Source organism: Chiloscyllium punctatum, chromosome 13 (genome assembly GCF_047496795.1).
Source record: "Chiloscyllium punctatum isolate Juve2018m chromosome 13, sChiPun1.3, whole genome shotgun sequence".
NCBI lineage: Eukaryota > Metazoa > Chordata > Chondrichthyes > Orectolobiformes > Hemiscylliidae > Chiloscyllium > Chiloscyllium punctatum.
The window spans coordinates 93,976,923-94,004,390 of NC_092751.1; the positions used below are offsets into that span (position 1 = coordinate 93,976,923).

At 39.0% G+C, this 27,468-nt stretch overlaps 1 protein-coding gene across 9 annotated transcripts in view; it reads left to right on the forward strand.

Moving 5' to 3' along the window:
- Positions 1-27,468, forward strand: part of LOC140484679 (inhibitor of nuclear factor kappa-B kinase subunit alpha-like) — a 165,475-nt gene that overhangs the window by 94,301 nt on the left and 43,706 nt on the right. For all 9 annotated transcript variants that reach the window (XM_072583279.1, XM_072583283.1, XM_072583284.1 and 6 more), the window contains 9 exons: positions 5,093-5,187; positions 6,006-6,123; positions 6,741-6,810; positions 8,389-8,477; positions 16,195-16,284; positions 17,960-18,084; positions 19,047-19,154; positions 22,021-22,156; positions 26,364-26,555. In XM_072583279.1, the coding sequence (XP_072439380.1) occupies positions 5,093-5,187; positions 6,006-6,123; positions 6,741-6,810; positions 8,389-8,477; positions 16,195-16,284; positions 17,960-18,084; positions 19,047-19,154; positions 22,021-22,156; positions 26,364-26,555 (1,023 nt within the window). The remainder of the gene's footprint in view (positions 1-5,092; positions 5,188-6,005; positions 6,124-6,740; positions 6,811-8,388; positions 8,478-16,194; positions 16,285-17,959; positions 18,085-19,046; positions 19,155-22,020; positions 22,157-26,363; positions 26,556-27,468) is intronic.

The window sequence follows — 27,468 nt, forward strand, 5'->3', positions numbered from 1 at the left end:
TATTGTCTGACTTGCATTATTCTTATGTATACTCCACAAATATTTGTGTTCTGTGGCAGCTATATAGGAAACTTAGGTTTGTTTTGGATAGACACTAATAGCGACAGTTTGACAAATTGATTTTTTTTTTGTTAGTTTAAATGTTAAATTCCACTTGTACCTAATTAATTTGGTTGAGTGCATAAATGAAGTTAGGTTTATGTCTCCAATTTGTTTTTTGTCATGGAACCATCCTGGAATATAACGCACAATTTTATGGCGAAAAGGAGAAAACTGAACAAAGAAAATAATTTAAAACAAATGGAGAAGGAACATTAAGTCATACATATTAGTCAAGGTGTCTGAGATTTGGTCAACAATACGACCAAAAATATTTTGCTAAAATTTCAAAAGAAGTGGAAGGGTGGTGTGAGTTTATGGAGGAAGTTGAAGTGAAGTAGCAGATTCTCTCAAAAATAGTTTAACAAAGTCAGTTGTGAAAGGAATACACGAAGACCAGAGCTAGAAGACTGAATGGTGTCGGAGGACTGGAGGAGGTTTAATATGAACTGGGGTAAGGTCATTAATGATTCTCATGTCAAGGTCAAGGATGTCAATTTTCATGCTTCTAGAAGGCAAGTAATCAGGAGTTATGATTGATTAGTGGGACAAAGAGCAGACTTTTGAATAAGTTAAAGTTCTGAGAGGTCAGATGCGGGAGAAATTCTGTCCACAAGTTAGAGTTGTGTGGATGAAAATTTCAATGGCAATTGGGCCAAGAAACACTAGAAAAAGTATGAATAGTCTTGGTGCTGGGAATGATACGAAGTTTGACCTTAGATTCCTGAACTTATTACATCCCGAAAGGAATTCTAAATTCTGAACCCAGCTGTTTGCACATCTTTTCTGTTTTTTATCTGCAGTGGACATTCTCAGTCAAGCTTGTCTCATCTTCAGACTCAACTACGAGGCTTTCATGGCCACCCTCTTAACCTGCAGTCACTTGAAGTTTTGGCTGATAAAACTTTTGCCCATATCAAATGAACTAATGGCACGATGAACTAATGGCACAGATAATAGTGAATGATTATGATATAGTAGGCATCACAGAGACTTGGTTACAGGGGGGTCAGGACTGGCAGTTAAACCTCCATGGTTTTTCAACTTATCGAAAAGACAGAGAGGTGGGCAGAGGGGGTGGGGTTGCCTTGTTAGTTAAGAACAAAATTAAATCTATGGTATTGAATGACATAGCGTCGGATGATGTGGAGTCTGTGTGGGTGGAATTGAGGAACCACAAAGGCAAAAAAAACATAATCGGAGTTGTGTACAGACCTCCTAACAGTGGTCAGGACCAGGGACGCAACATGTACCGGGAAATAGAGAAGGCATGTCAGAAAGGCAAGGTTACATTGATCATGGGAGACTTCAATATGCAGGTGGACTGGGTAAATAATGTTGCTAGTGGATCTAAAGAAAGGGAATTCATGGAATGCTTACAGGATGGCTTTTTGGAACAGCTTGTCATGGAGCCCACAAGAGAGCAGGCTATTCTGGACCTAGTGCTTTGCAATGAACCAGACTCTATAAAAGATCTTAAAGTAAGGGAACCCTTAGGAAGTAGCGACCATAATATGGTAGAGTTCAGTCTGGAGTTTGAAAGGGAGAAGGCAAAATTGGATGTAATGGTGTTACAGTTGAATAAAGGTAATTATGAGGGCATGAGAGAGGAACTGACTAAAATAGACTGGAAGCAGAGGCTAACCGGGAAGACAGTAGAGCAAAAATGGCAGGAGTTTGTAGGTATAATTGAGGACACTGTACAGAGGTTCATTCCCAAGAAAAAAAGAAAGATTAACCGGGGAGGGATTAGACAACCTTGGCTGACAAAGGAAGTCAGGAAATGTATTAAAGAAAAAGAGAGATCCTATAAAGTGGCTAAGAACAGTGGGAAATCAGAAGATTGGGAAGGATACAAAAGCAAACAGAGGATAACAAAGAGTGTAATAAGAAATGAGAGGATCAAATATGAAGGTAGGCTAGCCAGCAATATTAGAAATAATAGTAAAAGTTTCTTTCAGTACATAAGAAACAAACGACAGGCAAAAGTAGACATTGGGCCACTTCAAACTGATGCAGGAAGCCTAGTGATGGGAGATAAGGAAATAGCAGGAGAACTTAACAAGTACTTTGCGTCAGTTTTCACAGTGGAAGACATGAGTAATATCCCAAAACTTAAAGGGTGTCACGGGGCTGAGTTGAGTATGGTTGCCATTACGAAAGAGAGAGTGCTAGAAAAGTTAAAAAGACTTAAAATTGATAAATCTCCTGGCCCCGATGGGATACACCCTAGAGTTCTGAGAGAGGTGGCTGAGGAAATAGCAGAGGCATTGGTTGAGATCTTTCAAGAGTCACTGGAGTCAGGAAAGGTCCCGGATGATTGGAAGATGGCTGTTGTAACCCCCTTGTTCAAGAAAGGATCAAGGCAAAAGATGGAAAATTATAAGCCAATCAGTTTAACCTCGGTTGTTGGTAAAATTCTAGAATCCATCATTAAGGATGAGGTTTCTAAATTCTTGGAAGAGCAGAGTCTGATTAGAATAAGTCAACATGGATTTAGTAAAGGGAGGTCATGCCTGACAAACCTGTTGGAATTTTTTGAAGAGGTAACAAGTAGGTTAGACCAGGGAAACCCAGTGGATGTGGTCGATCTAGACTTTCAAAAGGCCTTTGATAAGGGAACTGCGGGCATTCTAGCGAAGTTTGCCGATGATACGAAGTTAGGTGGACAGGCAGGTAGTACTGAGGAAGTGGGGAGGCTACAGAAGGATCTAGATAGGTTGGGAGAGTGGTCCAGGAAATGGCTGATGGAATTTAACGTGAGCAAGTGCGAGGTCTTGCACTTTGGCAAAAAGAATAAAAGCATGGACTACTTTCTAAATGGTGAGAAAATTAATAAAGCCAAAGCACAAAGGGATCTGGGAGTGCTAGTCGAGGATTCTCTAAAGGTAAACATGCAGGTTGAGTCCGTGATTAAGAAAGCGAATGCAATGTTGTCTCTTATCTCAAGAGGGTTGGAATATAAAAGCAGAGATGTACTACTAAGACTTTATAAAGCTCTGGTTAGGCCCCATTTGGAGTACTGTGTCCAGTTTTGGTCCCCACACCTCAGGAAGGACATACTGGCACTGGAACGTGTCCAGCGGAGATTCACATGGATGATCCCTGTAATGTCCGGTCTAGCATATGAGGAACGGCTGAGGATACTGGGATTGTATTTGTTGGAGTTTAGAAGATTAAGGGGAGACTTAATAGAGACGTACAAAATAATACATGGCTTTGAAAAGGTGGATGCTAGGAAATTGTTCCTGTTAGACGAGGAGACTAGGACCCGTGGACACAGCCTTAGAATTAGAGGGGGTCATTTCAGAACAGAAATGCGGAGACATTTCTTCAGCCAGAGAGTGGTGGGCCTGTGGAATTCATTGCCACGGAGTGCAGTAGAAGCCGGGACGCTAAATGTCTTCAAGGCCGAGATTGATAGATTCTTGTTGTCTAGAGGAATTAAGGGCTACGCGGAGAACGCTGGTAAGTGGAGCTGAAATGCGCATCAGCCATGATTGAATGGCGGAGTGGACTCGATGGGCCGAATGGCCTTACTTCCACTCCTATGTCTTATGGTCTTAAAGTCTGCACCTGGTTCCCTTCACTCAGCACCCATGTGTTTGCTGACTTATGACTTTGTACCTTCAATTTATTATCTTTCTTTCTGTTCAAATCCTTTTATCTTTAGCCCTTTCCATCTCTCTCACCTTCTGTAGCTCTTGAACATTTTTCTTCCATCACTACATTTCCTCAACTCAAGCTTTTTCTCTGCAAGACTTTGGCCCTGCTATTGGCAGTCATGCCTTCAGCTTTGGAGACACTGAACTCCAGAATTCCCTTACTGAGCCTCTTTGCTTAATTTTTTAAAAATCCTTCTCAAAGCTTAATTCTTTCACCAAGATTTTAATCACTCCTCCTGTCTCCTTTGGTTTCACATCAGTTTGTTAACTTCTATTTCTGTCAACTGTCTTATTCACTTGCCTCGACAAGAGGTGGGGTATAGGTGTGCATTGTTGTCTTTAATTTCGTGCAGTACATCCTATTTTTTTAAATCCTCCACTGCTGGCAGCATGGCTTCAGCTGCCTTGGCCCTAAAGTCTGGAATTCCCTCATGAAATCACTCAGTATTTTTCTCCCCCTTCCTTTAACCTCTTGAACCAAACATATTTGCCTGTTATAATATCACTTAATGTGGCAGCCAGTTTGGCAAATCTTTCTGTTCCAGAGAAGTGTTTTGGAATGTTTTATGCTGTTAAAGCCATATTTATAAATGTTAGGTGTTGCTATATGCTTTGAGATTCAAATTCCTTTTCAAGTACCTTTTTTTAATTAAGTGATTGCCATAAAACATTCTGGCTGTTTTATAGATGCAAAATTTGATCTATTGGGAACTGACACAGATTTGGATTAAATCTTGAATTGTCCCTTTTGAACAAGTGAATTCTTTCTTATCTACATTTTGACTTGTAAAGCTTCTTTTTGAGTAATAAGTGTTCATTCTTTTTGAGGAATAAGTGTTCCATTCTATTTGAATGCCTTATGTCCTCTTACTGCCAAGAATATTAATAAAGGGTACAAAGTTAAATCACCTGATGAAGGAGCATAGCTCCGAAAGCTAGTGTGCTTCCAATTAAACCTGTTGGACTATAACCTGGTGTTGTGTGATTTTTAACTTTGTACACCCCAGTCCAACACCGGCATCTCCAAATCATAATAAAAGGTAATTTGGGAAAGTGCAGTTTGCAAGGGTTCAGGTCAAGAATAAACCAAATACTAATTGAAATAAAGAAATTTCAGATGCTAGAAATACTTTGGGTCTGGCAGGTTTTTGTGGAAAGAAAAAGAATTGATGTTTGCGTCAATTAGCTTTTGTCAGAAATAATTGAATTAATTTCAAAAGGCTACATAATACAAATATTCTATTCTGTTACAAAATTTGAGTTGTTATGACTTTACATAATTTATGTAAACTTCAAACTAAATCTTGAAATTTGAATTTCTGTTCCAGAACACTGGAGAAAGAATTGCAGTTAAAGCCTGTCGTTTGGAGTTGAGCACAAGAAACAAAGAAAGGTGGTGCCATGAAATTCAAATAATGAAAAAGTGAGTGCAAGTTTAAGAAGTTAATCAGTAATGTGTTCAAATCTTTCAAAAAGATTGAGATATTTTTGATCACAGTGAAAAATATTTCTGATTTGTAGTGTTTGTATATGGTAGAAAAATGTACAGCAGATCAAGCTTTAGTGAAGGTTTTTTGAGAAAATTTCATGTAGGATTTTTGATTCAACGTGCAAATATCTTCAAATTGGGAGGGGCATTCGACGTTAAGTAATTCTGTCCAATTATGGTCACGAAGACAGCAGGGAATCTTAGAAACTCCAAGATGGCTGCATCATAGGATTGGAGAAATCCAGGAGATTCATGAACTTGTAGAATTGTAAGGGGAGAACTTGAGACATGAACTTACAGAATTGTATAAAATAGTTAACAATTGGATTCCGCTAAAGTCTAACTGTAATTTTCAGCGGATTTTATGACTGCTGCATAAACATAAAGCTGAAGTCAATCCAGTACTGATGTTGAGGAAAGTTTTGATTTTTAAAAAAAAACACGAGCATATTTGCAGCGATGAACTAAGTAGATGATGAGATGTGAAAATCCTGGAATCATTCAAGGAAAATAAGATGGCGCAGTAAGGGAGAACAAGAGAATCCCATGTTTTGAATGGATAGCAACTGTTTTGTTTATTGTGATTACAGAATATTCTAAATATTGGAATTGAATGCTAATCTTGTCATATCTTTTCTGATTCAAGCCATTTTGAATTTTTCAATGTGTAGTGCTTTTAACATGCCAGTACAGCTATTTGAGAGAACAATGGATCATCCACGTGTCTTCCTTTCTCTCCTTTTCAAAACAAGGTTAAACAACTCAAATGTTGTAACGGCATGTGAAGTTCCAGAAGAAATGCAGGATATTGCATTTAATGATGTCCCTCTTCTTGTGATGGAATACTGTACTGGAGGTGACTTACGTAAGGTAAACGTTTATTCTGACGTGAGTGAGTGCCATGTTGAATTTGAGAGCGGGTCTATTTACTGCTAATGCTACTTAGTTATATTGAGCACTAATAGAACGTTGCTAGATGGGATTGCCACATATGTCAAAACAAAAATGAACTTGGTGATTATCTTGTGTCTTGCTGCAAAAAGAGACATGCTGTTAAACCTTTTTTACACTCATAAGAGAATTGCAAGAATACCAAATTTGTAACAGAACATCAATTTATCCTGCATGTTAAAAAGATGATGGGTGAATGTGGACTCTCGTTAAGGAGAACGCACCAGGGAGCCATTGTCCCAAGCATTTGTTTAGTTGGAAACAATGATTTTTCAAAAACTCATACTGTTCTGCTTTATAGCATTTTTGTTTGAGGATTCTAACAAAAGCTTTTATTTTGCATTTAGGTGATTTTATTCTCTGCATCCACAAGTTGGTATTTTCCATTTTATCTGAATTTTTAGGTCATTTTTAATATTATTGGCTCATTTTCTCAGTTGGTTTTATATTGTATTATTGCAGGATAAATGTGCAACAGATCTAGTTTCTTTTTAATGCCTTTTCCTATTAGTGTGCTGATTGTGTTTTCTTTCAAGGTGTTAAATAAGCCTGAGAATTGCTGTGGACTTAAAGAGAGTCAAGTACTTAGCATTTTACAAGATGTTGGTATGTAAATTTTAATATGTTTGCTATTGTTAACATTTTTGACTGTGAAGTGCATCATCCAATTTTTGTCACACTTCCTGGCATGCTTTCTCATCCACGTCTTGCAAATAAATTGAATATTAATTTATCGTTAATAAAGTGGTATGGTTCTGTTAAAATTCCTTGTAATATTAATAAACATTCTTACACAAAGATGTTTGAAAATTTTAAATATTTTAAAAATTGTACCTACACATAAATAGTTGCTTGGCAGTATAGAGCTTAAAATGTTGCTGAAAAGAGATAATGTTGCCCAAGCTTTTGACTTTGCATTCATCTGGACAAATGCAAGAAGGCCAATTTGAACAAACAAGGTTATTTATGATCAAGGGGAAAAAGGATTCTGGTTATCAGCAGTATCATGCATCAGTCTTGGTGATGTTGCAGCATGTTGTTGTACTGTGATGTAAAGATATTCACCTTGTACTTGCAGGTGTTGCATTCTGTTGAGGAATTCTTTCTTTTCATTCATTTCTTTAATTAAGTAATGCATGAAGACAAGACTCTTTTAGGTTTTCTTGAAGAAAATAGAGTTTAAAGTATATTCGGTTTGGGCTCATCTCTCAAAATGTCTTAACTAATCTCCCAAAAACCAAACCAGACAGATGATAGGAGCCAATTACTGCAGATGCTAGAATCTGTACTGAAAACAACAAATCTTGGAGATCACAACAGGCCAGGCAGCATCTGTGGAGAGATAGCAAGCTAACTTTACGATTCGAGATGACTCTTCATCAGAGCTGAAGTCTGACCTCTGATTGACGATACTTCTATAGCTTTGTTGATGATTGATCCATGTTAGTGCTGTTTGTGCTTTGTTTACTGATATGCTGAGGACCTTTGTACATTTTAACATTCATGTCTCTTGCAGCATTAAATTTTAATGATATTGTAAGTGGGCATAAGTGTCAGGGTATCTTAATTTTTTTTTAGAATTAAACTCCGTGCTGGGGAGCTTGTTAAGGCTGAGGAACCATGGTAATTGGCATTAATACATTATTGTTAAATTTCAACCACATGCCAATGACACTACGATTATCAGTGTGTATATAGAACTCAATGTAAATGTGAAAACAGTGGTTTGGCCTGGCAAAAAGATTACATTGTAATGGTCATGTAAATTAAGAAGTTAATTCTGATCTTTGAGGTTTTTTTTGTATTACTTTTGTACTTGTTTTATACATAATCCTTGTCTTTTATTTCCTCTTGTAAACCTTTTTTTTTCATTCTTTCACAACTTCTGATGTAGTTTCTCATTTCCCCTTAATGTTGAATGTCTTTTGTCAGTCTATTTTCTCCTCATTTTGCAGTGTTTTAAGCCCCTATTTTCAGACATCATTTAACTGACTTCTGACAAGCATTGTTCTCCTTTACACCAAATTCTATTTAATGCTTTTATTCCGCCCCTCAAAGCGGTTTCCTTAAATTCCACTTTTCACTTCTAATGACTAATTATTGATGCTATCAAAATGCAAGCTTTTATTTCATATTTGGAACGACTCTGCTTTTGTTAACTGTTTTACGTCTGCTATAATTCAGGTTCTGGAATCCAGTATTTACATGATAACCGAATTATCCATAGAGATCTCAAACCTGAGAACATTGTATTGCAAGAAACCAATGGCAAGGTAAGAACATTCTGAAAAAAATTTACAGTGTCACAGTTTGAGGTCTGTCATGTGGTAGCTTTTTAAAATTCAGGAATTAGTTATTGACTATCAGTCCTTCAAATCTGTTCAACCATTCAATAAGATCAGAGATGGTTTGTTCTGAATTCCACATTTCCATCTACCCTGAAAGCTTTAGATTTTTGTAAGTCACTGTACCTTTGCCCAAACAAAAAAAAAATCCGTGATCTGCTTCCACCATCTTCTGAGGAAGACAAAGTCAGACAGCATTTTAGGGAGGGAAAAACAAGTGTTCCCTTAGTCTCTCTTTCCTAAATTTTAAAATAATATTTCCGAGTTCTAGACTGAGCAACAAGAGGAAACCTCCTTTCGACATCCATCTTGTCAAGACCATTTTGGACCTCTTGTTCTTCTGAACTTCAGTGGAAACAAATTGAACCTGACCAATTTTTCTCCCCAAGACAACGCATTTACTCCAAATATCAATCTCGTAACCCTGTTTTAAATTGCCTCCCAATCATTTGCACCTTTCCATAAATAAAGAGACAAAAACTTAAAACAAACAATTCCGTGTGGTCTCACTAATGCCCTACATAACTAAAACATCAGGTCCTTACTTACATAGTGAAAGTAAAATGCTACAGAAACTTAGCCTGTTTGGCAACATGTGTGGAGAAAGAAACAGAGTTAAGGTTTCAAGTCAAATATGACTTCTGTTTTGGATTGGAAACAATGAATGGAATCTTACCAAGCTCTGAGTGGCATGGACTATGGCAAAATGTGTGGTAGAATTGGGCAAGGTGTTCAGCAAGGCCAATCTTGATATCAAGGTCACCTCTCCACACCTTGTTTTTTTCTTAATTGTCCTGGCAGAATTATTGTTAATCAGCAAAATGTTGATTATTATTCTTAATTGATTTTTTTTTAATATTACACGTTCACAGCTGAACTCCTCACAGATTGTCAAGCTCAGCTTTCCAACTAGCTGTTAGGAAAGCTTGACTTCACATGTTCTTGGTGTATTCAAGTTGCCACTTTCTCCAAAAGACCTCCATCATGCCCACAGACAAACTGCAAAGTAGGCTTTAATCCAGCAGTATTATCTGCACATACTGTTGGACATTGGCACTCTACTTTGGTTCGTCATTGCCACCAACCCAGCACTCTCCAATGTACTGGCCGTGCACTGTGCAAAATCACACTTGTCTCACTGCATTGAGCAACCAGCAGTTGGTCCATGTCCCACATGAGAATGAACTTAGTGTATGGCTTGGACCAGGGAACCTGTCGGAGCTACTCCAGTGCTAGCTTCGTGTGCATTCACCTCGTGCCTATCATCATGCCTTCAGCAAGAATCACTTGCCTTGACCTGCAGTGCTTTGTGTGCACAGTCCTCAGTCAAGGATGTGTGCACCTTTCTTTACGTCAGTATGACATGTCAGTCCAGCACCTATACCACATGACCTCCGTATTAGTGCCAAATATATTTGTAAGTCTTGAGGGAGTTGTCTACCTTGCACAGCAGCAAACTTGGAACGTCAACATCAGCACGCTGATCACGTGTGTGGAACTTTGAGGGAACATTGCCAAGCAATAATACTGCAGAGCACATCATGTTTTGGCAGGTAAAACAGATACAAGATAGCAACAGCATGAACAGCGAAACTGTTTCTGAAATATAATAACCACTGAACTAACATTTATGAAAACCAAACTTTCAACATGATATTGAAAAACCAACTGTCCATTGTATGCTGAACAAAATCTATGTATCACAGCATACGCTGCAAAAACTATCTCCTTGAGTTTCCCAGGTGTTGACCATAAATGTGATTTAGTTATCCCCTCCTCTGTATTCTGCTGCAACACACAGAGGTTCCCTGCTCTGCGGATAAGGTGGAGGGAGTCCCAAACCTAATGGAGGTTTTATTGGACAAACTCAGGGGGCATTTGTGTGTGGGCAGACCTGACAGATTAAGTGTTGTCTTTCTAGAGGCAAGTTGACTCTCTTTGGCTGGAACCCCCATAATCAGAGGAGGGTCGACAAGGTGGAGCAGGACAGTTCAGCCACCTTGGCAGTCTCCTATGTGGAGACTGTAAAAGGATTTGTGTCTGGTCCCTCCTCCAACTGGGTGCTTTGTGGCACTGACCTGCGTCTTTGTAATGAGAACCATACCCAGATTAGTCTTAGGCTCCTTGTCCCTCTCCTGAGGACCAGTGCTTGCCACAACGGAATGCCAATGTTGTCGACTTTGCATGGCTACTGCAGATGACCAGCCTGTCTCGCTATGACGGTTGTCAACCTGTCCATTTTTGCTGGATTGGCAGCACTGTGAATCTGGACGATAATGGGTGGTGCGTCGCTGTACTGGATGTATCATTCCAGATTCTGTGCTATGAGGTATGGTGCCTACTATATGCCTACCTGCTCCTTCTCCCTGTGCATTTGGATGTGGTCCCTCAACCGTTGGATCACAGGATCATCTGCCAGCAGATTAGTAGATACCTCGTCTCTGGCATTCCTCCAACTGAAAGTGACCTGAGTCATCTGTGGAGCTGTTGGTGGACACAACTCATTGTGCTCCCTTTCACATGGCCACTTGTGGAGGTTCAAGAATGCCTTATCTGTGGGAAAGGGCCAGGCCCTTGGGTGGTGAGTGCTTCTACAAGACATAAGAGGCAGAAGGCTTTGTAGCCACTAACTATTTATGGTATTCATGGTTAATGTGATCATTGTAGGGGAATGACCTGTGTTACTAAGTCACGCCAGCAGGAGTGGCCCATGTCTTCTGCTGCTAGGGCAAATAATCTTTTTTTGGAGGGCTTGAGGATGTGGATATCCAGTGCTACATCACCTGCCCTATGTCATTTCGACCTGTTATGGGATGGCTTCCCCTGAAATGATGAAGATGCAGAATCAGTCAGACGCAGTGGATGGCCCAACCTTTAGCACTGGTGCATATTGGATAAACGTGTTGAGGTCTACCAAGAGAATGAGGAGACAGTGTGCTGGGCATGTGGGTTTAGCATTATGCAAATGTGAGAAGCAATGGGAGCAAGTGAAGGAAGGTGCTGCATGCAACCAACTACTTCCAAAGCAGCTACTTTGTTGGGAAGTAGATGCAGTGGCATAGGTAAGTGTGAGGTGGCAGGAAGTGGAGATGATTATTGATCTTCCTGCACTGCTACCCAGTTCTCCTCACTCTGAGCATGTACTATCAGCTTCTCGCTCCTTCCACAACTGAGCACCCCAACGTCAAGCAGGCAGAGCTCTTGCAGATGTACAGTATGCTTTGGAAGATAGTGTGACCACAAGGAATGCTGGTCTTAGGGAAGATCTTAGCTGTGTACCTCGTTGCCCTGTGGGAACAGGGCATGGTTAGAGGGCAGGAAATGAGATATAATTTTGCCATGAGGGCTCATTGGCAATTTATGCAGCAAGTCTGATTAGAAGCCCTAAGGCAGAGAATCACTCCACAGAGCTCGACACAACTCCCACTTCGCCAAAAAAGCCATAAGTTTCAACTCATTTATTGTCTCTCCACAGACCTGCTGAGATTTTCCAGCACTTTTTCATTTCACATCTTCAGCATTCATCCAAGTTTGCTTTAAGTTGATTCCTTTTGTGTTCACTTCCTCTCATAAGAAAGAATAGCATTCTATTAGCTGCCACAATCACATTCTGAACCTACTTACTAACTTGTGGCTCCTGCAAAGGAGCACTTGGATCCCACTTCCTCAGAAGTCTACAACTGATCTCCATTGAACTAAGACTCCATTTGTTTTATTGTTCCTGATAGTGAACAATTTCACTTGTTGAAAACATTTTTCCCATGTAATACTGCCTCACATGAAATATTTGTGCTCCGAACTTCACAAAGTATGTTGCTCTGCATCCCTGTTATGAGAAAGCGAGGACTGCAGATGCTGGAGATCAGATTCAAAAAGTGTGGCTATGGAAAAGCACAGCAGGTCAGGCAGTATCCAAAGAGCAGGAGAGTTGATGTTTCAGGCATAAACAACTCTGCATTCTTATTATCTCATCTTCACAACATGCTTTCCGACCAGTGCATCATCTGCAAATTTTAGAGACCGTGTCTTAATTTCGCACCTCAACAGGCCCCCTTTGTTCACAGTGCATGTGACTCTTTCAAAGAGTTACAATAAATTTGTTCAACATGATGTCCTTTTCGCAAAACCATGCTGACTCTTCCCAGTTACTAAAGTTTTTCCAAACTATTTATAACTTCTTGAATGATCAATTTCAATGCCTTTTCCATGACAGTGAATTGGGGAATTGAGGGTTACGTATAAGGAACAGACCCAGTGGAGATGAGGCCACAGTCAGATCAGTCATGTCTTTTGAATGATGAAAAAGGTTGGAAGGGCCAAATAGCTTACTCAGGTTCTCAAGCTCCTGTGTTCCAGTCGTTCTGGTTTTGTTCCCTTTGAACTAATTTTATGTGATTTCCATGCTCAAATACTGACAGCTGTCTTGCAAATCTGTCCTAATCGGTGCTGTTCTTGAAAATTGTTGACACCTCTAATTCCAAAAAAAACCAATGCCCTATCTTCAGCCTTTCCTTCCTGTCAAGTCTTGACACAACTTGCAAATTTATGACCACGTCTTTCAAATCTATGTTATCACCACTCTCATAAGCTTCTGTCCCTTGTCAAAGTTACATGGAATGCCATCGCTTCTGCTGCAGCCATTATCACAGTTAACTGTAACATCCTCTACCAGTGCCCCTTCCATTATCTAACAGAGTGACACAGGCCTTGCACCTGCTAGACATTAGTCATACAATCTCCTGAAGTGGTCTCTGAATTAGTTTCAGTCAGTTTTCTGAGTTGCAGGAATGCATGTGAAATTTATTTTCCACTTCTCCTAGTTCATTCCTTGATTGAGTTAATGCACATGTTGTTTCAATGAAGTCTACTCCATGGCATTCATTTATCGTTGATGATGGAAATGTTGCTGCTGCATAGAATTTTATGTAATGATGATTTCATTTTGAACACAAATGACCTTTGTCAGCTGCATGGGGCCCAGTTTCTGTTGATTATAAAGAATTATTAAGAAATGCTGAATTTGTTTTGTTCACATGAATTCACAGCATTCTGTTTGACTGAATACTGCATAAACAGATTCAGTTAAACCTATCTAATATCCTCACAAATTAGTAGACATAAATTGGCCAGAGTTGCTCAGTTTCAAAAGTCAGAAAATTTATGACTGCCTGCTTTCTTGGCGAAATTTAAGCTAATTAGTTATATTTTATGTATATGAATACCACAGCAAGGCAAATCAAAGTTAAAGCAATTGGATAAAATAACTGGTCTGAAAGATTAAACCATGACAGACGACGAAACCGTTTTTATGGGCAACATGTTATTTTTGGATTGGCACCATCACCAAAAGTGGAACAAGTTCGTAGTACAAAGTGTATTACAGGATTGAAAGTGCAACCATTTCAAGGGTATATATAGAAGGAACAACCCAAAGACCTGTAGATATTGCAAGCACATCACATCTACTTGTGTCATCAAACTGACCAGGGTGCTATTAAGTCACTTGTTGACTTTGAAATAAATCACAGTGGAAGCAAGAAATTACTTTGCAATAGTGGCAACAACTCATAAATCAGTCTATGTGTTTGTAGACATAACAGGGAGCCCTTGACCTTATGTATTATACTATAGCAGATGTATTGCAGTGGGATTGTGAAATTGGTTAATAATTCAGTCATTTTCATGATTTTATACTGAGAGTCAAATAATTACAGCATGGGCAAGTTGGATGAAAGGCTGTATTTCTATGCTGACCAGTTACCTTACATTAACTTAAGTCCCATTTAAAATTATAGAATCTCTACAGTGTTGAAGCAGGCCACTCAGCCCACCAAATCCACACCAACCCTCCAAAGAGCATCCCTACCAGACCAAACCTCCCATGCTATCCTTGTAACATCTCCGCTCCCCCCATTCATTAACTGCCTTTGGCCCATTTCCCTTTAAAACCCTTCCTATTGCATCCATGCAAATGCCTTTAAAGTGTAATTGACAGCCTGCTCTACTTCCTCTGGCAGCTCATTCCAGACACTCATCACCCTCTGCATGAAAAGGTTACCCCTTGGTCCCTTTTAAATTTTTTCCTTCTCACCTTAAACCCATGCCCTCTAGTTTTGGACTTCATTATTTTGGGAAGAAGACCATGGCTATTCAGCCAATCCATGTCCTTGATCATTTTATAAACCTCTACGGTCATCCCTCAGTCTCCCGTGCTCCAGGAAGAATAGTACCAGCCTCACTATAGCTCAAAACCTCCAACCCTGGCAAAATCCTTGTATCTCCTTTCTAAACCCTTTCAGGTTTGACAACATCCTTCCTATAGCAGGGGGACTAGAATTGGACACAGTATTCAAAAAGTTGCTGAACCCATGTCTTGTACAGCCATAGCATGACATCACAACCCCCATAACTCAATGCACTGAGCAGTAAAGGCAAGCATACCAAATGCCTTGTCTACCTGAGACTGCACTTTCAAGGAGCTATGTATCTGCATCTCCAGATCTGCATCTCCAGATCTCCTTTATTCAATAACACTCCCCTCGACTCTCCTGTAAGCCACTTAAGGCATGCCCTGGTTTGCCTTAACAAAATGCAATACCTAACGTTTATCTAAATCAAACTTACTCTGTGATTCTTCAGCCCATCTAATCAATGTCCCGTTGTACGCTCAGATAACCTTCTTCACTGTGTAGTACACCACCAATTTTGGTATCATCTGCATACTTACTAACCATTCCTCCTCGTTGCACATCCAAATCATGTATATGAATGCCAAAAAGCAGTGCACCAAGCACTGATCCTTGCATCACACCGCTGGTCACAGGCTTCCAGTCCGAAAAGCATCCCTCCACGACCACCCTCTATCTCATATTTGCAAGCCAGTTTTGTTTCCAAATAGCTAGGTCTCCCTGGATTCCATGTGATCTAACCTTGCTCACCATTCCACTCTATGGAACCTCATTGAAAACCTTGCTGAAGTCCATATAGACAAGGACCACTCATCTGCATCAATCCTTTTTGTCATTTCTTCGAAAAACTCAATCCAAGTTAGTGAGACTGTATTTCTCATGCACAAAACCATGATGATCTCTAATCAGTCCTTTTCTTTCCAAATATGTGTATATCCTGTCCCTCAGAATCCCTTCCAACAACTTCCCCACCACAGATGTCAGGCTCACAGGTTTGTAGTCCCCTGGCTTTTCCTTACCACTGTTGTGAAATAATGGCATCACATTAGCCCCTCTATAGTTTTCCAGCACCTCATTGTGGCTATTGATGATACAAATATATCAGCAAGCGGCCTAGCAATCATTTAGCTTGCTCCCCGCAAAGTTGTAGGATATACCTGATCAGGTCCCTAGGATTGAACCATCTGTATGTGCAGCACGACCTCCTCTGTAATATGGACCCTTTGCATAATATTACTGTTTACTACTTCAAGTTCTCCATCTTCCATGTTTTTCTCCACAGCAAATACTGACATGAAATACCCATCTCCTGTGGTTCTACACTATTACTAATTAGGAGGAAGTTCATGAAAAATGTTAATGTGATGGCTGATTTACATAACTGTTCACCATTTGCTGAAAGGACATCTGAATTCTTTAATAGCAAATGGAGTGAATAAATCTTATGTTCTTTACAGTTAATACACAAAATAATTGACTTGGGCTATGCAAAGGACCTGGACCAAGGAAGCCTTTGCACCTCTTTTGTCGGGACACTGCAATACCTGGTAAGTTTTCAACTTTGTATGTTAGAAGTGCGCTTTTTACTGCCATCAGTACTCGTTAGTTGTGCATTCAAGGACCAGGGGATACTAATTTAAAGCTTTGAGCAATAGATTAAGGTGGAGAAAAACATTTTACATGGCAATCTCGTGAACCACCTCTGTACTCCTCTCGTGCCAGTACATCCTTCCTCAAGGAACAAGACCAAAACTGTACACAGTACTCTGAGTGTGGCTTTACCAGCACCCTTTTAAGCTGTAGGACAACCTCCCTGCTCTTTGGTATACAGGGTAAACCCTCCTACTTAATTTAAACCAGTAACACAAAAAATTTATCCCATGCAGTAATCCATGAAAATTCGAGAGGCCAAGAACTATTCGAAGTAAAAATTAACAAGTTTATTTCTTAAAATGTAACGGAGGATAATTAACTAACAACTATTTACAACTCATTTCTCAAACCTATCTTTTACCTTCCCTTCGATAATGCCAGTCCAATAAATCGCCCCTCCCTGATGAAGATTTACCAAAAATTGAAGTTTTCAAAACCAGTCAGATGTCAAATCTTCTCTTCTCTTCGTTGGTTGCCTTCTCTTCTTCTTCGGGATTTCTGTTTCACAGGTCACTGATAGATAAAGGTACCTTCTAATAGAGCTATTTTTCAGACAGTCTTTACATGCTGCTCATGTGGCAGTTCTCCTCTCAACTGTTCAATTTTCCCTAGTCTTATACCCCTGAGGCATCGGATAATGTCATTGGTTTTTAAGATTGTCACTATACTAAATTCAAACTGGATTGGAGTTTGGTATTTTTTGGGGGTATAACTTAAACTGGCCTAATTTGAATCTGTTTTTGTCTCCAGGCAACTAGCTACCCCAGTAGCTGGACCAAATGTTACATTGTATGTTATTCAGAACACTTGGTGATGTCAGGTAGTTCTGCTAGCTTTTAACTCTCTTAAAGGTACAGTACACCAACATATTCATAACATGTTAAACTTAATCCCTTTTAGCAATGAAGGACAAAATTTCATTTGCCTTCCTAATTACCTGTTTTACCTGCAGACCAACGTTCTGTGATTCATGTGCAAGGACTCCCAGGTCCCTTTGCACAGTAGCATGTTGCAACCTTTTACCAATTATGTATTAGTCTTTTTTTAACGTTATTCCTACCAAAATGGATGAATTCACAATTATTAACATTGTGTTCCCTCTTCCAAACCTTTGCCCACTCACTTAAAGTGTCTGTTCCCCTGCACAGTTTCACAGTCCTCTGCACAGTTCATTCTGCCACTCATCTTCGTGTCATCTGCAAACTTTGACACACTACATGTGGTCCCCAACTCCAAATCATCAATCTAAATATTAAATAATTGCGGTCCCAACACTGATCCCTGAGGCACACCACCAGTTACTGATTGCCAACTAGAATAACACTCATTTATGCCTACTCTTTGCTTCCTGTTAGTTAACCACTCCTGTAGTCATGCTAATACTCTACTTAAGTTAATTCTTCTGTAATGTTGTTTTGCATTTATTTAAATTTTGAATAGTGTTTTGTGTTTACAGCTAATGAAGCTTATCATTGGGGAAAAAAGTAAAATCACTTTTGCGTTCATAAGTTTTTAGATGCAATGATCCTAATGGACTTGGTACTTCAAAAATAATTTATCTCATTCTAGGCACCAGAACTATTTGAATCACAACCTTACACAGTCACTGTAGACTACTGGAGCTTTGGAACATTAGTGTTTGAGTGCATCTCAGGATTTCGACCATTTTTACACAATATGCAACCTTTCCAATGGTGAGCATACCATCTTTACATTCTGTTATTGCATCTAAATAATAAGTACAACTTGATTTTTTGAAGTAAATTTAACACTGTAGAGCTGGAATGCTGGAAGAGTTTAAGACATGAGGATGAGTGAGGCTGTAAGAGGAGAGACTTTAGAACGCAAAAATTAGAATTGTAAGATCGTAACTTAGACCATTTTTGGCTCCAGATCTGTCAACAGAAACGCTGCTGGGTGAATAATACTTGTGTGGCTTTGGATGTAGTTTTAGATGACTTCAAGTCCAAAGAGCTGCAAGATTCCAGACCCAAGAGGGTCATGTTATGATCATCAGTCATTTCAGTTCTGTAGTAGGTGTGGAATGCTATTAAGAGATGTTCAAGTGTTAATTTGGGTGGGTGATAAAGTTTAGGACATTGAAGATGCAGATGAGGTACAATGTAATGCAATAGTTTGCAGGGATGGTGGGGTCAAGAATCTATCTTGGTTTGGGTTTACTGTTCCTTGTTAGTCAAATCTGACTTGGAAATGTATCACTGTTCTTTATTTGCTACAAGATCAAAATTCTGGAGCTCCCTACTTAACTGTACTGTCAGTGTCACAGCACATCAACCCTGTGGTGGTTTGACAACACAGCTAACCACCACCTTCTTGAGGGTAGTTCAAAATCAGTAATGAATTCTGCCCTTGCCAGTGCTGCTCACAGCTCCTGAACAAATAAACCAAATTTAAAAGATGAGTGCTCTGCCTAAAATTCACATTTCATTTTTGAAAATGAGAAATGTATAGTATTCATAATCTATTTAAGGCTACATTAATTCAATAGAAATTGCGTATAATGTGCCACAAGAGTGCTGCTGAAGCTCTTTAATGATGAAATAGTCATGTCACGATCTGTTGTTGGTTTTCATATGACGCTCTCAAGTTGTATTTAAGGGAGAAAATAAGAGTAAAACTACGTTTTTTTTTCTAGGCACGGCAAAGTTAAAATCAAAGGCCCAAATGATATTATGGCTGTTGAAGAGATGAATGGTGAAGTAAAGTACTCCCAAAACTTACCACAGCCCAATGGTCTGAGCAAGTGAGAATACCTTTTTTTGGATTTATTACATTTTGATTAAATAGAAAACAAAGGGAAGATGGTGGGTTTGTGGTATTGTTGCTGGACTAGTAATGTGGAGATCCAGGCTAATGTGATTGAGAACATGCATTCAAATCTCATTATGACAGCTTTTCAAATTTCAATTCACTTCATGAATCTGGAATTGAGAGTTACGCTCATTAATAGTGACCATGAAATTATCATCTACAGTTCTCAAAAATCCATCTGGTTCACTTTACCTTCCTTAAAGAAAGGATTTGTGTCATTCTTCTCCCATCTGGCCTACTGTTGCATATCTGCATCAATCTTATTGACTCTTCACTGTCCTGTGAGATGATTTCAGCAAGCCACTCTGGGATAGACAACAAATGTTGGTCTTGCCAGCAACTTCAATTTTCCATGAAAGAATCAAAAAAACGGAGATTTTTGACATGAAACTTTGCTGAAGATCTGTCTTGACATTTGTAATGGAAGGTGAGAGAGCAGCCGTATTATCCTTTTTGGAGGTGATGTCACCTTTTAGCTTGTATTTACTGCAGTCATTTTATGAAACGCAGCTTATCGTGAGCTAGCTGATTTAGAATGATGTGTTAATCTGAATAATGAACTGTTTTCTTAAAAACATCCCTAGTTTGGCCACTTCTTGAAAGCTAATCTTAGAAATTGACACATGGAACACCTAGACCTCCAGTGAAGATTTTGATGTAAAAGGAACCTCAAGAGTCTTAGAAAAGAGGTTGAGCAGGCACCAGAGTGAAGTACACGTGTGGCTTGGTAACTTTTCAAAAAGAATAAACAAAACCATAATGCTCTCAGGTTGACTTTCAGAGATGTTAAGTCATCTGTATTGAGCAACTTCATTTTGGAGATAGGTGAATGGTCTGGATTATTTGTCTCAGCATAAGGTAGTGAAATTCACACATGACATCAAGCTGTAGAGATGACTGTGAATGTGGATTTTGAACAGTCATGTTCTACTGATTGTGTCAGAGCGTGGAGAAGTGTAAAGCACGCTGTGGTAATGTACTTTGTGTGGAATGGAAATTGACCATAGGAATTTCAAAGAGTCAGTTGATCAAAAAGTGGTTGCCAAATACTAGTTTATTTTTAGTTTTTCTCTTGCTTCCCTTCTTTGGAATGTGGCAACCCTACTGAGAGAGAGTTCTTCCTGTAACCACAACACATTCCACTTTGGTCAAGTTATCATTTTTTCTCTGTCCAACTGGATAATGACAACAATTAGTTTGGATGAGTTCAAACCTCAAATTGTCCAATTCAAATTGATATGGACTTTCAGCAGGAACAACATGAATGTGATGAATGGAATTCTTTCAATTCTGTGCTTCTTAGAGATATTGTTTGTGTCAGTCAGGATGGTAGAGAAATGCTGCAGCAAACTCAAAGTCAGCACAAAATAAAATTGTTGTTTTGGTTTTTAAAATACGCATTTGCTGATCTCTGTCAAATTGGTTGCCATGTTGGTTGCCGTGAATTCTATCTGTCTTGCATTTTGCAATATTATGTACAGTAAGCAAAATGCTGAAGCATTTGCTTGGCACTGCTTTGCTTGTATAGCAGCTACTATTTACCTTTCTGAATACACTTGGGCTAGTGATGAGCAGACTGAACTCAGAACATGAATCATATTAAGTTACCTGTTCTCATTTTTACATTTTTATCCTGAAATATTTTGGATTAAAAGTATGAGCCTTTACTTAATCTTATTCTACCATGAGTTAGAGAATAATGCTCACATTGATGTAACCCAGTCAAACACACATGAATGTGGTTATGATATCCTTGGACAGCTTAACTGACAGTGAATGATTTTTCATTGTGCATAAACTTATTGTTATCCCTTTATACTGGGAAAGTAGTAAAACTTACGTCAGGTTTGAACTTAAGATTCCAGGAACAGACACTTGCTACCTGATTGTTTGCTCCTCATTTTAAAATTGATCTTCAAATTTGTGGTCAGCTTAGCCAAAAAAAATTGATAGGTTTTTAACGCTTTTTTTTCACTGTTTCATAACTTGAAACATGGGGCAGGGGAGTGAAAGTAGAGACAGTGCTTAACAGATGACATGAAGTTCACGAATGCTAAGTTCTGCTTGCTTTGTTTTTTTTCTAAATGTTTTTCATTTTACTATGTCTCCTTATAATATATTCAAAAATATTGGTTTAATAGCTTTCTGAATTAGTTGAAATAGGTGTTACAGCACTGGACAGTTCACGCATTTGCTTCTGTCCCAGGATAGACTGGTATTAGCACTGATGTGCAGTCATATTTGAATAAGATGCCTTCACTTTCAATTGGAGTTTGAGGAATGGGAGTATAGATGCTGTCGTTTCTTTAAGCAACTGAACTACAAGTCATCAAAACGAAAGATCATCGACTGTGGCATGACAGCCCCAACTCACCTCTAAAATTGTTAACTGTTGGGCACTTTGTAAAACGACAAATTTCCTTACTTATCAACTTAAATTTGCACAAAGAATCTGGTGTGAGATAAAATACCAAAGAAATGGATCAGAAACTGATGTTTTGGGTGTAGTAATGCTATTATATGTCACATTTTTAAAAGATCCTTTGGAGCAGACAGTACGTCAGTGACCAGATATCCTGAACATGACTTTGTATTTTATGGCATGTTTGGTCGTCTAACAAGGTCATCATTTAATCGGATAATTCCACTGAATTACACTGAAGTAATTACATCTTATAATTGGTATTTGCAAAAAAGAAGTGTTGAAAATGTTGCTGATATGTGATAACTGCATGTTTTTGTGCTTGAGTGCAGCAAGTTTAACTTTTGGTTTCTAATGTTTACACCTTGTCTTGTAGCCTCATGGTGAAACCACTGGAGACATGGCTACAGTTGATGCTCGGTTGGGATCCAAAACTGCGAGGTGGCAAAATAGAACCACAGACAAATCGACCAGCGTGTTTTTTACTTCTAGATCAAATTTTAAGTCAGAAGGTAACATAATAAAAATAATTATTATCTATTTGGTGTATAATAAATATTGCTTTTACTTTAATTGAATAACATGAAACCTCCTCTAATGAAATTTGCAATTCCAATCATGTGGGAATCAAGATTAGAAATTCAAGGTTTAAATAAAAAATTAATTCCGTTATACAGACATGATTTAGAAGAGTTACATTTTCTGTATGTAATTTTCTCACCGTGTCTGCATGGTGCTCCAGTTTCCTCCCACAATCCAAAAACTTGCAGGTCAGGCTAATTGGCCATGCTAAATTGCCCATAGTTTAGGTCCATTAGTCACGGGTCAATGTAGGGGAATACATATGGATGGCTTACTCTTCGGAGGGTCGGTGTGGACTTGCTGGGCCAAAGGGCCTGTTTCCACACTGTAGGGAATATAATCTAATATGGTACAATTACATAAAACAGAAATTTGAATGTTGGGGAAAATGATGTTTTCATTCAAATGTAAGAATACATCTTTTGAGGCGGATCGAGTCATAGAGATATACAGAATGGAAACAGACCCTTCTGTCCAACCTGTCCATGCCGACCAGGTATCCCAACCCAATCTAGTCCCACCTGACAGCACTCAGCCCATATCCCTCCAAATTCTTCCTATTCATATACCCATCCAAATGCCTCTTAAATGTTGCAATTGTACCAGCCTCTACCACATCCTTTGGCAGCTCATTCCATACACGTACCACCCTTTGCGTGAAAAAGTTGCCCCTTAGGTCTCTTTTATATCTTTCCCCTCTCACCCTAAACCTATGCCCTCTAGTTCTCGACTCCCCGACTCCAGGGAAAAGACTTTATCTATTTATCCTATCCATGCCCCTCATAATCTTGTAAACCTCTAGAAGGTCACCCCTCAGCCTCCGACGCTCCAGGGAAAACAGCCCCAGCCTGTTCAGCCTCTCCCTGTAGCTCAAATCCTCCAACCCTGGCAACATCCTTGTAAATCTTTTCTGAACCCTTTCAAGTTTCACAACATCCTATCGATGGGAAGGAGACCAGAATTGCATGCAATATTCCAACAGTGGCATAACTAATGTCCTGTACAGCCGCAACATGACCTCCCAACTCCTGTACTCAATGCTGTGACTAATAAATGAAAGCATACCAAACACCACCTTCACTATCCTATCTACCCGCGACTTCACTTTCAAGGAGCTATGAACCTGCACTCCAAGGTCTCTTTGTTCAGCAACACTCCCTGGAACCTTACCATGAAGTGTATAAATCCTGCTAAGATTTGCTTTCCCAAAATGTAGCACCTCACATTTATCTGAATTAAACTCCATCTGCCACTTCTCAGCCCATCTGGTCCAGATCCTGTTGTAATTTGAGGTAACCCTCTTCGCTGTCCACTACACCTCCAATTTTGGTGTCATCTGCAAACTTACTAACTGTATCTCTTATGCTCACATCCAAATTATTTATGTAAATGACAAAAAGTAGAGGGCCCAGCACCAATCCTTGTGGCACTCCACTGGTCACAGGCCTCCAGTCTGAAAACCAACCCTCCACCACCACCCTCTGTCTTCTACAGTTGAGCCAGTTCTGTATCCAAATGGCTAGTTCTCCCTGTATTTCTTGCTAATCAGTCTCCCATGAGGAACCTTGTCGAACAACTCCATTGAAGTCCATATAGATCACATCTACTGCTCTGCCCTCATCAATCTTTTTTGTTTCTTCTTCAAAAAACTCAATTAAGTTTGTGAGACATGATTTCTCACGCACAAAGCCATGTTGACTATCCCGGATCAGTCCTAGCCTTTCCAAATACATGTATATCGTGTCCCTCAGGATTTCCTCCAACAGCTTGCCCACCACCGAGGTCAGGCTCACCGGTCTATAGTTCCCTGGCTTGTCTTTACCGCCCTTCTTAAACAGTGGCACCATGTTTGCCAAACTCCAGTCTTCCAGCACGTCACCTGTGACTATTGATGATACAAATATCTCAGCAAGCGGATAGGCAATCACTTCTCTAGCTTCCCACAGAGTTCTCGATCAGACCCCTGATCAGGTCCTGGGGATTTATCCACCTTTAACCGTTTCAAGACATCCAGCACTTCCTCCCTCCTCTGTAATCTGGACATTTTGCAAAATGTTACTACCTATTTCCCGACAGTCTATATCTTCCATATCCTTTTCCACAGTAAATACTGATGCAAAATATTCATTTAGTATCTCCCCCATTTTCTGTGGCTCCACACAAAGGCCGCCTTGCTGATCTTTGAGCGGCCCTATTCTCTCCTTAGTTACCCTTTTGTCCTTAATATATTGTAAATGATGTTTGCATGAGGACATTAGATTGGAATGCAGACTGCATATTAAGTCTGGTTCTCATTCGAATTGGTGGTACGGGAAGCATGGGGTCTGGTAATGTATGACGAATCCATAAATCAGTGCAGCCTTTTTGTCTGGTGAGTCACACTTTTCAAAGTCTTGCATTCAAATCATGTCAGCTTGTGTGACGCTGCAATTTCAACTCTGGTGTTTGAAGGAACACTCTGAAGATACAGAAGTACAAATGTAGAAATTGTATTGCTATGGACAATAAATTAACTATGTTGATGGCAAAGAAGTGTTAATGGATGTAGTGACATTCAGCACACACACACCGCCTCCGCCCCAGTTGCAATGAAGTGGTGTCAGTATTTTTTTCTGAAGGCCTTGGACCTTGATTGCTATGTGCTTGAGTATATCTGGAGAGCTTCTGACTCCAGAGCTTGCTGAATACATGGTATATCAGCAAACTGAAGTTTTGAGCGGTATATTTATCTCTGAACTTTGTAATTTCATTGCTTTTTCTCTCTTATGTGGCTATACGTTAAATCTTATTTTCAAAATCACAACAAACAAGATCATTCAGCTCATTATGTTTGTGCTGACTGTATGAGTAATGTTTTATAGCTTTTTATAGAGACAAATTTCAAATTTAAGATATAAGTGCATAACATTGACTGCAGTGGTTCAAGATGTAGCTCACCCCTACCTTCAAGGACTGTTGGGGATTGGCAATAGATTTTGGCCTAGCCAGTGGCGCCTACATCTTATGACTTAATTTTTGAAAAATGTGGTACTGTGGGGCAGAGAACTGAATTTTACGCTTGTATTCACGAATATGTTGTCTTCCCATTTTGATTTTAAGACATTAAAAGGTGGAGAGTACAGAGACTGACGTTTGGGCCCTGAATGCTCATCAACTTCCAGAAATGTTTTTGCATCTCTAATTATAACTCTTCGACTGGGTCTATTTGATGTGGATAGTTTTAAGTTTTGGGGCGCTTGATGTGATAATAAATGACACAATTTTAAATTAAAGGCATTATTGTATTTATTGTAAGGTATACATCTCGCCCTTGTCTGGGTTTGGTCTTTGGCTGTTATCTCTATTTCACATGCAACAAAAGTAATCTTAATTGGATTTTTCTGTGATTTAAAGCAAGACTAGAAAGGCATTGAATGTTTTGTTTTGTTTTTATCCTTTGCCCTTTAAAAAGCTGTAGCAGAACTTTGTCTAGGCTTAGGTTGAAATCTGTCAGGACTCTTGAGTACCAATATAAATTAACAATTGGGACAGATGTTCCTTTTGTCTTCTCTTTCTTGCTTTATGCAAAACAATAGTATCTACCAGACCCCTACCATCAGTCCAATTTTAGATTGTTCTAAAAAGGTCATCACAGTTGCAGTGGGGTGAGTGGTATCTTTCTGTATTGTTCGTTTTTATGATTCTACGTGCTAGTAATTACTGCAATCATATACTCATATTTTGTTGAGGAACAGGGGTCGATTAGTTAGTTATTGCATCTCCAACTTTGATTTGTTCATCCTGGATGAGTGTGATGCATATTTTATCTTTTAATTGGCTGCAAGAATCCGAAATTCCATGAGCTCAGCCAGTGTCATTCCAATTCCTACTTTAGGTGAATTTAAACAATTGTGCAGCAATTGCCAAATTGATAGTTCTGTTGGAGGTTTGTGATGGCTTTCTCGGTTATCTGTTACAATCCTAGTAAGGTTTCAAAAGGGAACAAGTGGATGAATCCCTATTAAGTTGTGTAGAACCTTCATAATCAACCATTAAGCTTCTGACAGGAAGGTTGAAAAGGTAAGCTAAGATGGGCTAGTTGACTTCTGCACAAAGAATTTTAACTCTGTGTGTAATGGTGATCTCAATTTGTTACAGTATGTACATATATTAAATATGACTTCAGCCCGCATCCATTCCTTTCTGATCAAATCTGATGAAAGTCTCCATTCCCTTCAACTGCGTATTGAAACTGAAACAGCAATATCTCCTGCAAATCAAGAGTTGCTTCTAGAAACTGGAATTTCGTTGGATCCTCGTAAACCGGCCAATCAGTGTGTGCTGGATGTGGTATGTATTGATATTTTGTTATATAGGTTTATCTGCAAGAGGGAACAGACAGTGAAGGATTAGAATATCATAAATATGCAGTCAGATGTCAACAAATTTGCATGTGTAGATGTATGGATGATATGATCATGTTTGGTAACTTGGAAGCTAAAATATTTTACTAAAGCAGAAGAAACGTGGTTGGATAGAAATATGAATGAATAAATGTGAAACTTTGTTTGATTGGAAGCTTGTTTTCTGTAAAATTAGTATCCAACTATTGTTTTTGTAGCAAATATTTGGGTTGTGCTTCCCCTTTTTGGGCAGACTTTGTATGAATAAAAGTTTGAACGAAGAAAATTGAGTCTTGTCTGGCCTGAGTCAAGGATCAAATGACTTTTTTTCTTAACCTTTATCTGACTTTGGTAATTGAAGCACTTAAATTTTCCTGACGACAAGTTGTTCACATTTACTGATTGCATGAAAAGGCTCCTGAAATTGCACGTAAATACTGAACGATGCTGAAGCTAAAATGTACTTTGAATAAAATAAATTTTAATTTTTATTCTACATTATCTGTGGCTTCTCTTTACAGCCAAAAGCAATCACTAAAAATAGGGTTAAATTTGCTGTTCTTCACTGTGTGAAATTGCCTTCTGAATGTGCTTTTTGATCATTGTACTATTATAAATATTGTAGGTTGAGAGGTGCATGTTATTGGGCATTTTTGAAATGACTGGATGTATGACAAGAACTGGTAGTATAATGGAGGCTTTGGAATTATTTTGTGCTTCAATAAACTTAATAGATTTGTATGAAATTTGCTTTTGTAATGTTGTGAATCTGTTTAACACAATTGGATCAATGTCTCAAGAAAAACACAAAATATTTTAATTATCATTTAAATAAATAAATCAATGCCCAATATTAATCT